Genomic DNA, 15,713 nt, shown 5'->3' with positions numbered 1-15,713 from the left:
CAGCCAGGGCCATATTTCTGACAAGCCGCTTTTCACCGATGCCTCTACCCTGTGCCAGTCATTGCACTGGTTACCCATTCACCACAGAATACAATACAAACTCATCTCTCTCACCCATCAAGCACTTCTGCATTGCTCTATATTTCATCTCTCTTTTATGTCTATCAATTTACCCATGCCCACCGTTCTGCAACTGATCTAAGACTAACATTCTCCATAATCTGAATCTCACACCTCCGTCTCCAAGACTTCTCTCCTGCTGTGCCAGTCTTTTGAATTGCACTACCCCAAACGATCTGACTAATATCTAGCCTCATGTCATTAACTCTGCTTTAAAAGCACATCTGTCTAGACAAGCCTATCACCTCAACTCACTAACCCAACTCTCCCCTGTTCCCTCCTTCTAAATGTTAATCATAATCTGCTCCTCTATATTCATCTGTATCCACATCCTCCGATCATCCAAGAGCACACAGTAACTGCACTCAGACAGATCCTAGCTGTTGACCGGATCATGCAACTTTTTATAAAACCTTTATTTATAATAACGATGGCAGGTCTATATATAATAAGCACTTTCTACCTATTGTGAACCAATATTTTATAAATTGTAAGCTGGCGAGCAGGACCCTCGCTTCTCCTGTAACTGTTGAAATGTGTTACATTGTATTGTTTTTATTGTCTGCATATGTCCCCCCTTAATTGAAAAGTGCTGCGGAATATGTTGGCGCTATATAAAGAAAAATTATTATTATTATACGTGTCCACACATTTCCACATAATGAGTAATGGGTCTGCCCCATTTAACCTCTTGGTCTCTAAACTGGAGACATGGCTTGAGCTTGCCCTTTACACCTTGGAGGTGTTGCCCTGCCCTTCGGAAAGTGTACTGTCGGAACATGTATTTTTCTCTAACTTAATCAGTTGCAACAGCCATGGTTATACTCCACCGCAGTTTGTTCTTCCATTTGCAATGTTTCGGGACCTCCCTGAACCAAAAAAAAACAAATAAACAAAAAAACCCCCCAAAAAAAACAAATAAACAAATAAAAACCAAAAACACTGTTGACTACCTCCTCCTCTGCTTCTTCTACCTACAACGCCACGTCCCCACCTCCTCCTCCTCGTCTACTTGGACCTCCGCCTCCTGTTTCAAAATTGTTATCTTTTATTTTCTTTTATTCTATGTATTTTAAGTCATTTCCCTAAAAAAAAAAAAAAAAGTGTTTGTTACCTCCTCCTTGGCCTCTTCCACCTCTAACCCTATGCTCACCTCCTCCTCCACTTGGACCTCTGCCTCCTGGTTCAAGATTGTTTTTTTTCCTATTCTATGTTATTTTAAGTAATTTCCCTATTCACATTTGTTTGCAGGACACTTGTCCTGCTCTTTCCCCTATTTTGCATCCTTTTGCAGCCCCCTAACCCTTAGTATGACCATTTTACAGCACCAATGTTCGGGCTACCATTGACTCCTATTGAGCTTAACGTCAGGTTTGGGTCAAGTTCTGATGCCTGAATTGAAATTTGGACAACAGTTTGGCCAAACCCGAAGAACCTGAACATTCAGGGATCCACTCATCCCTAATGCCAAGTACCAGAAAAAACAGTGGAATCAGGGTCTATGTTAGCACTTTATTGCTCTAGCAAAATATAAGTAAACCCCATCTTTTGTCTGTGATCTAGGCAAGTGCTTGTGGTTTAAGGCTGAGAAGTACAATTACATATTTATTAGTATGTTATTATAGGGTTTGCACAAGAAGAACATTTGGACCAGTGGCCCATGATCTTTTCTATGCCTGTGACCTTGGTTGATTTAGACAAGATTTAGTTTATGAAGAGCTTCTTTAAAGTCTTTGTTCCTCAGTGTGTATATAATAGGATTAAGCAGTGGGGTCAGAACTGTATATATCAGAGATAAGACCTTGCTCAGGGTCAGGGATTGTCCTCTTGTTGGAAACAGATAAACAGTTATAAGTGTCCCATAAAACATGAAAACCACAGTGAGGTGGGAGCTGCAGGTGGAGAAGGCTTTATGTCTACCGGTGTTGGATGGGATCTTCATAATGGTGATGACAATACACACATATGATATCACAATTATTATAAAAGGGCAAAATCCATTTACAACCCCAATGATAAGAATCTGTATATGGATTATGGACGTATCAAAGCAGGAGAGCTGCAGAATGGGTTCTAAGTCACAATAGAAATGGTCAATAATGTGAGGTCCACAGTAATACAGATAACACATAGGAATTACATCCATTAATGCTATAATAAAAACAATGAGCCAAATTATACTGACAGACAAAACACAGAACATGTGATTCATGATGGAGTTATAACGGAGGGGGTAACAGATGGCCAAAAAACGGTCATAAGACATCACTGAAAGTAGAAGACATTCTGATGTCTCGGACATAATGAAGAATAAAAGCTGGAGGAGGCATCCGATGAGAGTCACAGAGCTTCCCCCGTACAGTACAGTAAGAAGAAGGGTAGGAACGATGTCTGTAGTCAGAAGGATGTCACACAATGACAGCTGAGCAATGAAGAAGTACATGGGGGACTGGAGGGTTTTACTCAGTAGATATAGAGCAACAATTAGAAAATTCCCTGATATGGTTGCCCAATAAATGAAAACCAAAAATGAGAAGAACGGGATTTTGAAACGTTGAAGGTTTGAAAACCCTAAAAGAATAACTGATGTAACATTATTTGCAAGAATGGCCTATAAAAAAAGTTACCAATGGTAAAAGTAGTTATCATGGAAATCCTTACGAAGAAAGCGTAGAAAAATGTTAAAATAATCATAACATAAATTAATTGCCCCAGAGTTTCCATATATTATTATTACAAAAGAATATATATAATTACATAAGAATATCAGATCCATTATTTTTTTCTCCTATCTTACAATAAAGGCAAAATCTGCTAAAGCCCTTGAGTCTTTTATCAGGATTGTGACATAAGTCTTTACATTATTCTTTTTAGGTTATTTACATATTTTATGTCAGCAAAATAATAATGTAGTAAATCAAAATGAGTATGAGAAAGGGTCAATGTAAAAGAAAATAAATAAAAGCCTCATCTTACTAAAGAACTGAAAAAAATAACTTTAGCTTTTAACCTAATGTAAAAACCACTCTTACTTGAGCTTCTTCTATGTTGTCCATGTGTGAGTCCATATTATATAATATTTTCCTTGTCTTATAATATTAGAATTAGGAAGTGACAACATGAAACATTATGATAACTGTATCAGGTTCAAGCAGTATAACAGTCATTATTTTAATGTATCCAGTAATACAGTAATTTCCTAACCACATTTATAGTTTGTGTTGTCCTGACTGAGTCCAGAGGGAGATCCACAACTGTCCCCTGAGCTTCTGCACAATACTTCTCTACTGAGGCCTAATCAGTCTGAATGGTTTTTTTTTACATCATATCTGGTAATTGTTGCAAAATAATATAAATACAATTAGAAAATCATAGAAATAATCATATTTTACACAAATTGATTCTATTTTGCGATAAACTCACTATTCATATTTTTTGCTAAATATTACAGAATTTGAAATTATAATTTTGATTTTACAATAAATCTGAATTATAAATATGAAACCCTGTTTAAAAAATCTTCTTTCGGCAAATACAAAAAGTTTGATTTATTTATATTTTTAATGATCCCAGTAGAGAGAGCATTAAAAGCAGCCCATCCTTGGTTGGTTAGATGGGTGTTTATCACTTTTCAGAAGAAGGGAGATGCTATCAACTGTGGAACTTATCAGACTATTGTGCTCATACCTCATGCCACCAAAATACTACTGAAGTTCCGACAAAGACGATTACAGCCTTATTTTTACAAAGAGTTTCCAGAGCAAAAAGCAGGATTCCGAAAAGGCAGAAGAACAAGAGATGTATTTGCTAACATTAGATGGATAATGGAAAAGGCCAAAGAATACAATAAGGAGATCTATTTTGTTTCATCAACTGCAGCGAAGCCTTCGACCGTGTTGATCACGTGAAACTTTGGAACACCATAAAGTATATGGGTGTGCCAAAAAATTCTCATGAGCCCCTTTGAAAGCTTTTACATCAACCAAGAAGCAACAGTCCGAACGGAGCATGGCTACACAACATGGTTCAAAATAGAGCGAGGCATAAGACAAGGTGGCATCCTGTCACTATTTCTCTTCAATTTATATTCAGGAGCTATTTACAGGAAGGCTGGACTTGCCGAAAAAGAAGAAGGAATCAAAACTGCTGGATGAATCATCAACAATCTTAAATGTGCAAACGATACAACATTGATAGATTGATAGCAACAAGTGTAGATGGAATGAAAGTATTATTACAGAATGTAAAAATGGAAAGATCAAACATAGGACTGCTACTCAACACAAAGAAGACAAATATATCGGCTACTGCCAGGTACGACTAGGACAAATTTGAGATGGATGCCAAAAAACTGGAAGTTGTAAAGGACTCTAACATACTTGGATCAATATTCACTCATGATGCAGTGAGGACACCAAAAGTCAAAAGAAGAATAGCTATGGGCAAATCAACAATGATTTCACTGGATAAGGTCTTCAACTGAGGAATATTTCACTAACGCCAAAAAAACAGCTTGTACATAGTTTTGACTTTTCTGTGGTAACATACGTATGCGAAACCTGGACTATAAAGAAACAAGAAAGAAGAATTGATGCCTTATGTTATTCTCAAGGAGGATGCTATCAACACTATCGATGGCAAATATAACAAGCAAATCAATTATGGAACAAATAAAGCTAGAAGCAAGGATCACCAAGCTACGCCTTGCCTGCTTTAGACACATCATATGAGGGGAGCAATCACTGGAAAAGGACATCATGGGCAGAAGAATAGAAGGAACAAGGCGAAAAGGAAGACCATCAACTAGTGATGGGCGAGCAGTAAAATGCTCGGGTGCTCGATGCTCGGGTTGAGCACATTGGAATACTCGGGTGCTCGACCCGAGCAACGAGCCCAATGTAAGTCTATGGGAAACTCAAGCATTTTTCAGGCGGCTCCCCCCGGCGCTCTGCAGAGGGCTTAAAAATTGCCCAAATCAATGGGAACAGTGCTCAAATGACATGGGGACAGCATGGGGATGACCCCTGGAAGCATTTTTGACTCCCAGGTCACCTCTGTCAACAACATTGTCAGAGTATTACGCCACTTTTATGGACTCACAATAAAACATACCAAAACAAATCCAAAATGGATTTTCCTGGGAAATATGTTAAGGAACATCCTTTCCAGGGTAATGACTTGTACAGGGTGGTCCAAAGGAAGGTGGACAGAAAGTGAAATAAGGTTATGAAGGGGGAGATTTATCAAACATGGTGTAAAGTGAAACTGGCTCATTTGCCCTTAGCAACCAATCAGATTCCACTTTTCATTCCTCACAGACTCTTTGGAAAATGAAAGGTGGAATCTGATTGGTTGCTAAGGGCAACTGAGCCAGTTTCACAGATCTAGTTTTCACAGATAGATCTCCCCCAAATCTGTTTTCTTTTCAGATAATTCAGATAACACATAATGGCAAATAATTTAAATACAGATAAAAGAAAATGTATTTTAGCAGAGTATTGGAAATCTCAAAATGCTTGTCTTGAAACATTTGGTACTCAAGCCCCAAAGAGACAAACCATTTACCGCATTCGTGTCAATTTCAATGCCACTGGCTCAATCCTTAATGCTCCAAAAACTGGTCGACCCAAAACAGTCTGTACAGAAGAGAATAAACAACTTGTTACTGAAACATTTGTTCAGAGTCCAAAAAAGTCCACCAGAAGAGCCTCTTTGGAATTGGGAATTTCACAAGCTTCTATCATGAGAATCATGAAATCTATTGGGTGGAAAGCTTATCGTCCACGTCTAATTCATGGTTTATTGGAGGATGATCCAGACAGGTGGCTGCAATTTAGTGAGAATATGCTTAACGAAATTGAAGAAATTGATGCGTTTTTTCACTTTTGCATTGCTTTCAACCGTGACAAATGCATTCAACAGGAAATGTCATTTTAACATTTTACAACATTATCTGGCCATGTGGTGTGTGAGATATCATCAGACACATTGTGTTTCATTTATAAAGGAGGGACTCTGAAACTCACAAAGCCTATTTTTATGGGGCCAACAGATGGCCTTTACTATTCTTAAAGGGCCAGCATTCGGCCCTCACTATTCTTAGAGAGCCATCAGCCGGCTATGTTTTATTGTTCCCATTACTAAAGAGTGGGTCTCCTATACTGTTATTGCTTATTCAGTTAGTGGCAGGGCTGTCCAAAATTTGGATGCACCCCAATACCACTTTGAAAATTTGGATGCACCCCAATACCCCTTTGAAGAGACTTAGAGGAGGGGCTCCTGAAACAATGTTCCAAATATTAGGAAGTGGGTCTCCAATAGTGTTGACCTATGCAGTGAATGAACGGGGGTGGCCAAAACTTTGGAGGCACTCCAATGCCCCTTGGAAGAGACATGTAGGTCAGAGGGCCACCTGAAAAAATGTTCCCATTATTAGGAAGTGGGTCTCTCAATGTGTTTGCCTATGCTCTGAATGCAAGGGCTGCCAAAAATTTGGAGACACTTCAATTCCCCTTGGAAGAGACATGGTAGTCAGAGGGCCTCCTCAAATCAATGTTCCCATTATTCGGAAGTGCATCTCCCATAGTGTTGGCCTTTGCAGTGAATGGAAGGGTTGCCAAAAATTTGGAGGCACTCCAATGCCCCTTGGAAGAGATGAAGAGGGCTTCATGAAAAAATTTTCCCATTATTAGGAAGTGGGTCTCCCATTGTGTTTGCCTATGCAGTGAATATAAGGGCTGCCAAAAATTTGGAGACACTTCAATTCCCCTTGGAAGAGACGTGGAGGAGGGCCTCATAAAAATTTTTTCCCATTAGAAAGGAGCGGGCTTCCTATACCTGTAATGCCCATGCACTAAGTGTATGGCTTGACAAACATTTACCCCTGGGGGGTATACATGAACCTACTGTATAATTTTTTTTTATTAAGGGCATTATCAACACCCTTTAAAAAAATTATGTGGGTGTTGCATCACGGACCATGGTCACCCTGATGATATGGTGGTGGAGGATGAGGAGAAGGAGGAGGACAAGAGCAAATAGCCAAAATAAGAAAGCATATACCCATGTCTGGGTGTGAAAAGGTGCATGGGAATACACCTCCCAAGAAAAGACACTGGATTTGAGTTTGTTACGCTGCTATCATTTAGTGTTGTTGAGAAGTTTGGCCCAAACCAGCCCTTGTTCATTTTAATAAGAGTCAGCCTGTCAGCATTTTCAGTTGACAGGCGGAAGCGCTTATCAGTTATAATTCCACCAGCGGTACTAAAAACCCGCTCTGATAAAACGCTGGTGGCAGGACAGCCCAGGACCTCCAAGGCATAGAGAACCAGTTCATTCCACTCATCCAGCTCTGATACCCAATAATTATAAGGCACAGAGGAATCACGGAGGACGTTTGTACGGTCGGCAAGGTACTCCCTCAGCATCTTCCCATACTTTTCACTCCTTGTGAGAGTACCCCGTGCCTCAGGGCTTGTGCGATGGGAGGGGCTGAGAAAATTCTCCCATAACTTTGACAGTGTTCCTCTGCCTCTGCTGGATAGAAGTTGTGTCTCTCTCTTCTGTACTCCTTGGTTGTGCATCGAAGTGTGACCTCTGCCGCCAGCGTTTTCAGATGGGAATTTTTTTAATAGTTCTGCAACAAGGGCCTTCTGGTACTGCCCCATTTTTGTAGACCGACCCCCGTCAGGAATAAGAGACAGAAAGTTCTCCTTGTAGCGTGGGTCTAGAAGTGTCACCAACCAGTAATGACTGTCACCCAAAATGTTGAGGACGCAACGGTCATAGGAAAGGCAACGTAACATAAACTCAGCCATGTGTGCCAGACTACTAACAGGCAAGACTTCCATGTCCTTACAAGAGGTTGACTGACCATGCTCTCCTCTCCTCCTCCTCTCTGTCCTCTGGCCATCGACACTGAGCAGACGGTATGACAGCTGTGCAGGCAGTATAGCGCATGAAACTTGTTCCTGTTCTTCCTCCTACTCCTCTTCCTCATTGTCCCCCAATCCAAGTTGGGATGAGATGAGGTTGGGCTGTGTGTAATCACCCTGTATGGTTCCTTGCTCCATCTCATCGTACTCTGCCTGCAATGCATCCTCTTTGTTTGTGAGCAGATAGCATTTCAGAAGACAAAGAAGCGCGATTGTGATGCTAATTATGGCATCATCGCCGCTCACCATCTTGGTGGAGTCGTCAAAGTTTTGGAGGATGGTACATATTTCTGACATCCATGTCCACTCTTGAGGTCATATGTGTGGAGACTGTACTAAATACCGGCTGCCTTGTTGATGCTGGTACGCAACAACTGCCCTCTTCTGCTCACAAATCCTTCCGACCATCTGCAGTGTAGAGTTCCAATGCATGGCGACATCACAAACCAGTTTGCGAGCCGGAAGTTGCAAATGCTGCTGAAACACGGCAAGGGTGGCGGAAGCTGTAGGTGAATTTCTAAAATGGGCACACAGGCGGCGTACATTAACAAGCAGATCTGGCAGCTCCGGGTAGGATTTGAGAAACTGCTGAACCTCGAGGTTAAGCACATGGGCCAGGCATGCTACGTGTGTGAGCTCGCCTTGGCTCAGAGCCGCCACCAGGTTCCGTCCATTGTCACACAAGCCCATGACTGGCTATAGGTTCAGTGGTGTGAGCCACAAATCTGCCTGCTCTTTTAGAGATGTCCACAACTCATCAGCGTTGTGTGGTTTGTCACCTAAGCATTTTAGCATCATCACAGCCTGTTGCCTTTTGGCTGAGGCAGTGCTTCCAGCTTGTGACTAATGTGGTCATTTCGGAGATGGAGGCTGAAGAGGAGGAGGAGGCTGAGGAGGATGAGGTGTAGGAGCTGTAGACTGTGGGGGGCAATCCTGATTGACCTAGGGCCCGCAATCCTAGGCGTTGGGAGGACGTGTTCCATCTTAAGGTCCGACTGGGTTCCAGCTTTCACTATGTTAACCCAGTGTACTGTCAGCGAGATGTACCATCCCTGCCACAAGCACTTAACCACGTGTCCGTGGTTAGGTGGACTTTCCCGCTAACTGCGTTGTTTAAGGTACGGCTAATGTTTTGGGACACGTGCTTGTGTAATGCGGGGAATGCACACCGGGAGAAATAGTGGCGGCTGGAGACCGAGTACCGAGGGACGGCCGCCGCCATCAAGTTGCGGAATGCTTCCGTCTCCACAAGCCTAAAAGGCAACATTTCCAACGCAAGCAGTCGTGAAATGTGAGAATTTAGTAGTGTGTCCTTTGGGGCGTTGGCTGCATATTTGCGCTTGCGCTCCAAGTACTGGTGTATGGACAACTGAATGCTGCGCTGGGACAAGTACATGAACGTGCTTCCTGATGCTTCTACTTGAGAGTGTGCAACGACAGGTGCAGGGCAGGAGTCATCTTCGCATGCACTATGGACAGCGGATTAGCTTGCACGCACAACAGCAGAAGATGCAGTGGTGTCACCCGTAGACACTGTTCCTGGACCCTGGGGTTAGACCCACAAAGTCGGGTGCTTTGCTGCCATGTGCCTGATCATGCTGGTGGTGGTCAGGCTGGTCATTTTGCAACTCCTGCTGATGCTGGCCTGGAAGGTGTTGCAAATGGCCTTTTTGGGGTTATCGGCAGAGTCTTTAAGAAACAACCAGACTCGGGAAGACCTAACAGTTGTACTGGCATCTTCCTTCGTGTTGGTGTTACAGGGAATGGTTGCCTAGGTCTCATGGGCCAGGATTAATTTTTTTTGGATGTTAATCCTCATTACTTGCTTAAAAAGCAATCCAGAGAACACAGTTTCTCTGCGCCATTTGCTTGTTGGCACTGCTGAATACAGCCAGGTCCTTTCCATATTACAGCGCTAAAAATCCAGCTTTTTAAAACTGTGTTTTCTCCGTCACATGGATCACATATACATTTTCAGAAAATACTGGCATTTCGGACATTCATTAAAAATTTGTTGCAGTGTGTCAGTGAAGCAATTGACACCAGATTGCTGTTCAAAACAGTAACCTACAGGCCAGGAATTTAAAACTGTGGCTTCTCCATCACACGAATCACATATAAGTTCACTCCAAATTCAGTTATTTGTAGTGAGCGTGGAAGATATTGTCCTCCATTTAAAATGGGCAAGGCACGTGGCAAGGGACGGGGAACTGGACGTGATGGTAATGGTGCATGAAGAGGCCGAAGCGATGACGCAGGTGATAGTTTTGGAAATGAAAATTTACAGGGTGATTCCATACTTTTTTCCTCAGAATTGAGTGATTCCATCATTTTTTCCCTCTTCTTGGTCTGACAAAAAATTACCCTTACTGAGTACTACATTTTTAATCTTGATTTCTTTTAGTGTTTCTTAAAGCCCTAAAGTTGCCATTTTAAATGACTTTAGTTTTGTGCCATGTCTGTGATCTGCTTTTTTTAAACAACATTAAGCAACTGAATGAACATCCTCCAAGCCCGGTGATTCCATTATTTTTGCCAGGGGTAGTATATAAGGTATAATTTAAAAATCATTTAAAAAATAATGATTTAAGTAAACCAAAATTGAAATTTTTATTAAAAAATTGGGAAAATAAGTGTAATTTATGAAGGAAGCAAGAACTGCCAAAATTTTGATGGAAGAGAGGCCCAGATACACCCTGTATTAAACATAAAGGAGGGGCTCATACACCTTCTGTTCAAATTGTCATGTAGTGGTACTCCTAGACTTATATAGGCTATGAAAATCCTGCCAAAAATTACAAGCAGGGTCAGCCATACATCCTTGAAGACCATGGCCCCACTATCAGTATTTGGTTAGTATTTGGGAAGTATTTTTTCTCAGAATTGGGAGCATCAACTGGACTGCCTCATAAAAAAATTAAGAAAGTGTAGTTGGGGTACTTCTACACTTATAAAGGCTTTGCACAGACATAGTGCCAAGCCAGAAAAAAATTAGAAGGAGGGTCATCCTTACACCCTGGAAGTCAACAATAGGAGGGCCTCATTCTAAAATTGAATAATAAAAACACTTTATGGGCTGCTTTCTTCTGGTGGTGTGGAAAAGTCAGCGCTAATCCAGGCTTTTTTCATTTTTATCAGAGTGAGCCTGTCAGCATTTTCTGTTGACAGACAAAAGTGCCTGTCCCTTATGACCCCCCCGCACTAAAAACCCACTCAAACAAGATGGTAGCAGCAGCACAGCACAACACCTCCAAGGCATAGAGGGACAAATCATGCCAGGTGTCCAGTTTTGAGACCCAATAGTTGAAGGTCACAGAAGAATTAGGGAGAACACTGGTTTTGTCGGCCAAGTATTGCTTGACTATCTTTAAAAACTTTTCTCTCCAGGGCCTGGATGCTGGGAGAGTGTCATGAAAGAATCCCAGACCTTTGACAGTGTACCCCTGCTGTATCTGATGTGTCTCCCTTGCCTCTCCTCCTTGATTGGGCCGCAAGTGTTGTCTAATGGGAATTGTTTCAATATATTTTGTACAATCGCCTTTGGGTATAGCACCATTTTAGTAGACCTCTCCATCTCTGGAAGGAGAGATGCAAGGTTTTCCTTCTATCGTGGGTCTAGCAGGGTGAACAACCAATACTATATTTTGGTCAAGATGAATTTAATGTGAGAGTCAAGGGAAAGGCAGCAGTACATAAAGTCGTCCATATATGCCAAGCTCCCTACAGCCAACATTTTAATGTCTCCACCATTATGAATACTCTCCATCTCTTCCTCTTCTTTACTCTCCTGTGCCCATCCATGTAGACGAAAGGGTACTAAGCTTGTGTGAGTACTAGCCTCTTTTGTGCTAGCAACCTTCTCCAGTTCTTCCTCCTCCTTAGCCTCCACCTCCTCATTGTTACCCAATCTGCACTAAGCACTTGAAATGAGGCTGGGTAGTATCTCCCTACCTCATGTCTTCCTCCATCTCCACCTTGTCTGCTTGCAAAGCTTCAGCTTTAATTGAGAGCAGCCACTGTTTAAGTAGGCACAGAAGTAGGATTGTCGAATATAGCATCATTGCTGCTCAATTTCTTTGCGGAGTCCTCAAAGTCTTGGAGAACCGCACGAACGTCAGACATCCATGTCCACTCTTCAGTGTTATGTGCGGAGGCTGATCAGATAACTGATGGGCATGTTGGAGCTGATATTCAACAACTGGTCTCTGCTGCTCTCAAAGCCTTGCCAGCATGTGCATTGTAGATTTCTAGCATGTGGTGATGTCACACACCAGTCAGTAAGCTGGCACATTTATGCAATTCTGCAGCACTGCCAGAGCGGTGGCAGATGCAGCCGACTTGTGGAAATGTGGACTTACGCAATGTACCTTGACCATAAGCTCTGGTAGATCTGGGTACATTTTCAGAAACTGCTGAATTACCAAGTTTAGCATGTGGGTCCATCATGGTACGTGTGTGAGCTTTCCAAGCTTCAAAGCTGCCACCAGGTTACTGCCAATATTAAACACGACCATGCCTGGTTGGAGGTTAAGCAGTAAGAGCCACATATCTGCCTGGCCTATTATTCCTTTCAATAACTCTGCCGAGGTGTGTTTTGTCTCATAGACAAATTATCTTCAGCATAACCTGTTGCTGCTGCTCTGAGGCAGTGCTGAAGATCTTCCCGCTTTCAACTGATGTGGACAAAGTGCTCTGAGATAATAAATCGGACATGGAGGATGAGGAGGTGCATGAGGAAGTACAGGAACTGGTGTAGGAGGTGGAGGAAACCCTGATCGAAGTAGTGCCAGCAATCCTCGGCGTTGGTAGCGCATGTGCAGTGCCAGAGGGGGACTCAACCCCTGCCTCCACAATGTTCATCCAGTGTGCCATTAGGGAAATGTAGCGTCCCTGCCCTCAAGTGTTTTTCATGTGTTAGTCGTTAAGTGCACAATCCCAGTAACTGCGTTGGTAAGGGCAAGGGTGATGTTCATAGATATATGCTGGTACAAGGCTGGAATACCACATCAGGAGTAGTAGTGGTGGCTGGGGAGAGAGAACTTAGGGATGGCTTCCAGCATGAGTCAGCGGAAATTGTCCGTGTCTACAAGCCGAAATGACAATACTTCCACGGTAGGCAGCCTGGATATGTACCCATGTAGTCTTTGGGCCAATGGGTGGGTGGCTGGGAACTTTCTTTTTTCTTCCAAAGTCTGGAGTAGGTACAGCTGAATGCTGTGCTGGGACAAAAATTTTTGAAAGTGCCTGATGATGGTGCCTCAGAATGTGCAAGAACAAGTGCTAAGCGGGAGGCATCAGCACCAGTGTCATGGACAGGGGATAGAGAAGCAGCTAGCACAAGGCAAGGGGCAGTGATGTCACATGCTGGCACCAATTATGGACCCAGGCATTCAGACCACCTAATCGAGTGCTTGGATGACATATGCCTGATCAACCTGGTGGTGTTTAGGCTCTTAGTGGTCAGGTCCTTTCTGATGTTGGCATAGCACAGGTTGAAAATAACCATTTTATTGTCTTAGCGCTCTCTGTAAAAAAGTCCCAGACTGGGGAACATCTAACTCTTTGATGGAGAAATTCACGAGTTTGAGTGCTCTGCAGAACAGCTGCCCACCTTCTCCCTCTGTTCACCCGACTGCCTCTTCCTGCTTGTTTCAGTGCTGATGATCCCTCCCCATCAGCGCTGCTGGACACACTCTGCATACCAGCTTCCCAGGTTGGGTTGGAGACTTTGTCATCCACCACTTCTTCTTCCACCGCTGCACCTTGGTCCTCAGTGGGACAGGAAGCTATGTATCATGAAAGGGTGTGTTTCTTGTGAACCAGGAACAGGCATAGTCGCACCTGCCCCACGTCCTTGGCGTCTGCATGCACCATCATCAGGACTTCCACCTCTCCATCCCTTACCGCACGCTTTACAAATTTTCTAATAAGTTTCTAGAAACCAAGTTTATTTTTAATAGAAAAAAATATTGGCCACCTGCCTCAGGCAAAGCATTATTTTGGAGTTTAATACCACTGTAATGTAACACAAAGCATGTAAATCTTTATTGATGACAAATTCAAACCAGGAAAAAAATGTTAACATTTTTTGAGTTTTATATACCATCATAATGTAACAAAAAACACAATAAACTCTATAGATGACTAATTGAATCCAGATTTTTTTTAACTTATTTTTCAGTTTTATATACCACCATAATGTAACCCTAACCACGTTAAATTCTATTAATGACTAATTCAATCCAGAAAATGTTTTTGAACCTTTTTTTGGAGTTTTATGTACCACCATATTGTAATGCAAAGAATGCAGCGGCATGCTATTCCATCCGGTTTACGTTTAGTTGGACCATCATTTATTTTTCAACAGGACAATGACCCCAAACACACCTCCAGGCTGTGTAAGGGCTATTATACCAAGAAGGAGAGTGATGGGGTGTTACGCCAGATGACCTGGCCTCCACAGTCACCAGACCTGAACACAATCGAGATGGTTTGTGGTGAGCTGGACCGCAGAGTGAAGGCAAAAGGGCCAACAAGTGCTAAGCATCTCTGGGAAATCCTTCAAGATTGTAGAAAGTCCATTTCCGGTGACTACCTCTTGAAGCTCATCAAGAGAATGCCAAGAGTGTGCAAAGCAGTCATCAAAGCAAAAGGTGGCTACTTTGAAGAACCAAGAATATAAGATATATTTTCAGTTGTTTCACACTTTTTTGTTAAGTATATAATTCCACATGTGGTATTTCAAAATTTTGATGCCTTCAGTGTGAATGTACAATTTTCATAGTCATGAAAATACAGAAAAATCTTTAAATGAGAAGATGTGTCCAAACTTTTGATCTGCGCTGTATATGTGTATATATATATATATATATATATATATATATATATATACATATTTCTATTTTTTGCTTCCATACATTTTCATTTATTTCACAATCTTTGGGCTGAAAGGTCTTAAAAGGCTTTTGGGGGGGGGGGGCATTTTAGCATATTGATACATTATTTTTATTGTTGATTTTTCATGTAACTGGGGCTGGGCTGGTATGTTAGCCTAAGTTTCAGGGGGATTTAAGCCTCCTGTTTGCATAGTTATGCTTACATTCCCTCCATATACCAGTGATCCCAACCCAGCTCACTGGGTCCAGAAGTGGAAGCAGGGTAAGTTCTACTGCTGCCTAATCTGCATTCACAAGTGCTGTGTATATAGTGATAGAAAAACCTTTTCAATAGCAATAATCCATGTTGTTCTCTTCTCTGGTAAGTCTGGCTGTATTTGAAAGCCAGCTTCCCTCCCTAAAGCTTCACGATCTTGTGCAAGCTGGCTACACTGCATTAACAATTTAGAATTTCATTGCAGCATAATGTGAGGACTGCTATGGACGGCAAAGTTTATGAGCGGTCCAGAATATTAAAAAAAGAAAAACTCAAATCACAAGCTAGAAATATAGAGATGCCTAAAATTACCCCCTAGATGATCCTGTAAACCACACCCTCTTGTAAATATCATAATAATTAGCAATTAACAGTAAAACTCATATCTCTGGTACCCTTGTTAGATTAAAACATAAGGAAAAAAACAGATTTCCCAAAAGTGCAGCAGGAATAAGACAATACCAACAACAAAAAAGTCAACCTGCCAAAAAGACGTCATGCACGCAT

The 15,713-nt window shown here is 42.0% G+C and overlaps 1 protein-coding gene across 1 annotated transcript; it reads right to left on the bottom strand.

Annotated features, from left to right (window-relative positions):
* Nucleotides 1–1,813: 1,813 nt before the first annotated feature.
* Nucleotides 1,814–2,563, bottom strand: LOC141167555 (olfactory receptor 5V1-like). The gene has a single exon (XM_073654946.1). It carries the CDS (start codon nucleotides 2,561–2,563, stop codon nucleotides 1,814–1,816), a length of 750 nt encoding a protein of 249 aa, XP_073511047.1.
* Nucleotides 2,564–15,713: the final 13,150 nt, after the last annotated feature.

Source organism: Phyllobates terribilis, unplaced genomic scaffold (assembly GCF_046119375.1).
Source record: "Phyllobates terribilis strain yellow unplaced genomic scaffold, ASM4611937v1 Scaffold_11__3_contigs__length_659146591, whole genome shotgun sequence".
In the NCBI taxonomy this organism is placed as follows: domain Eukaryota; kingdom Metazoa; phylum Chordata; class Amphibia; order Anura; family Dendrobatidae; genus Phyllobates; species Phyllobates terribilis.
This window is presented reverse-complemented; position numbering and strand designations above follow the sequence as displayed.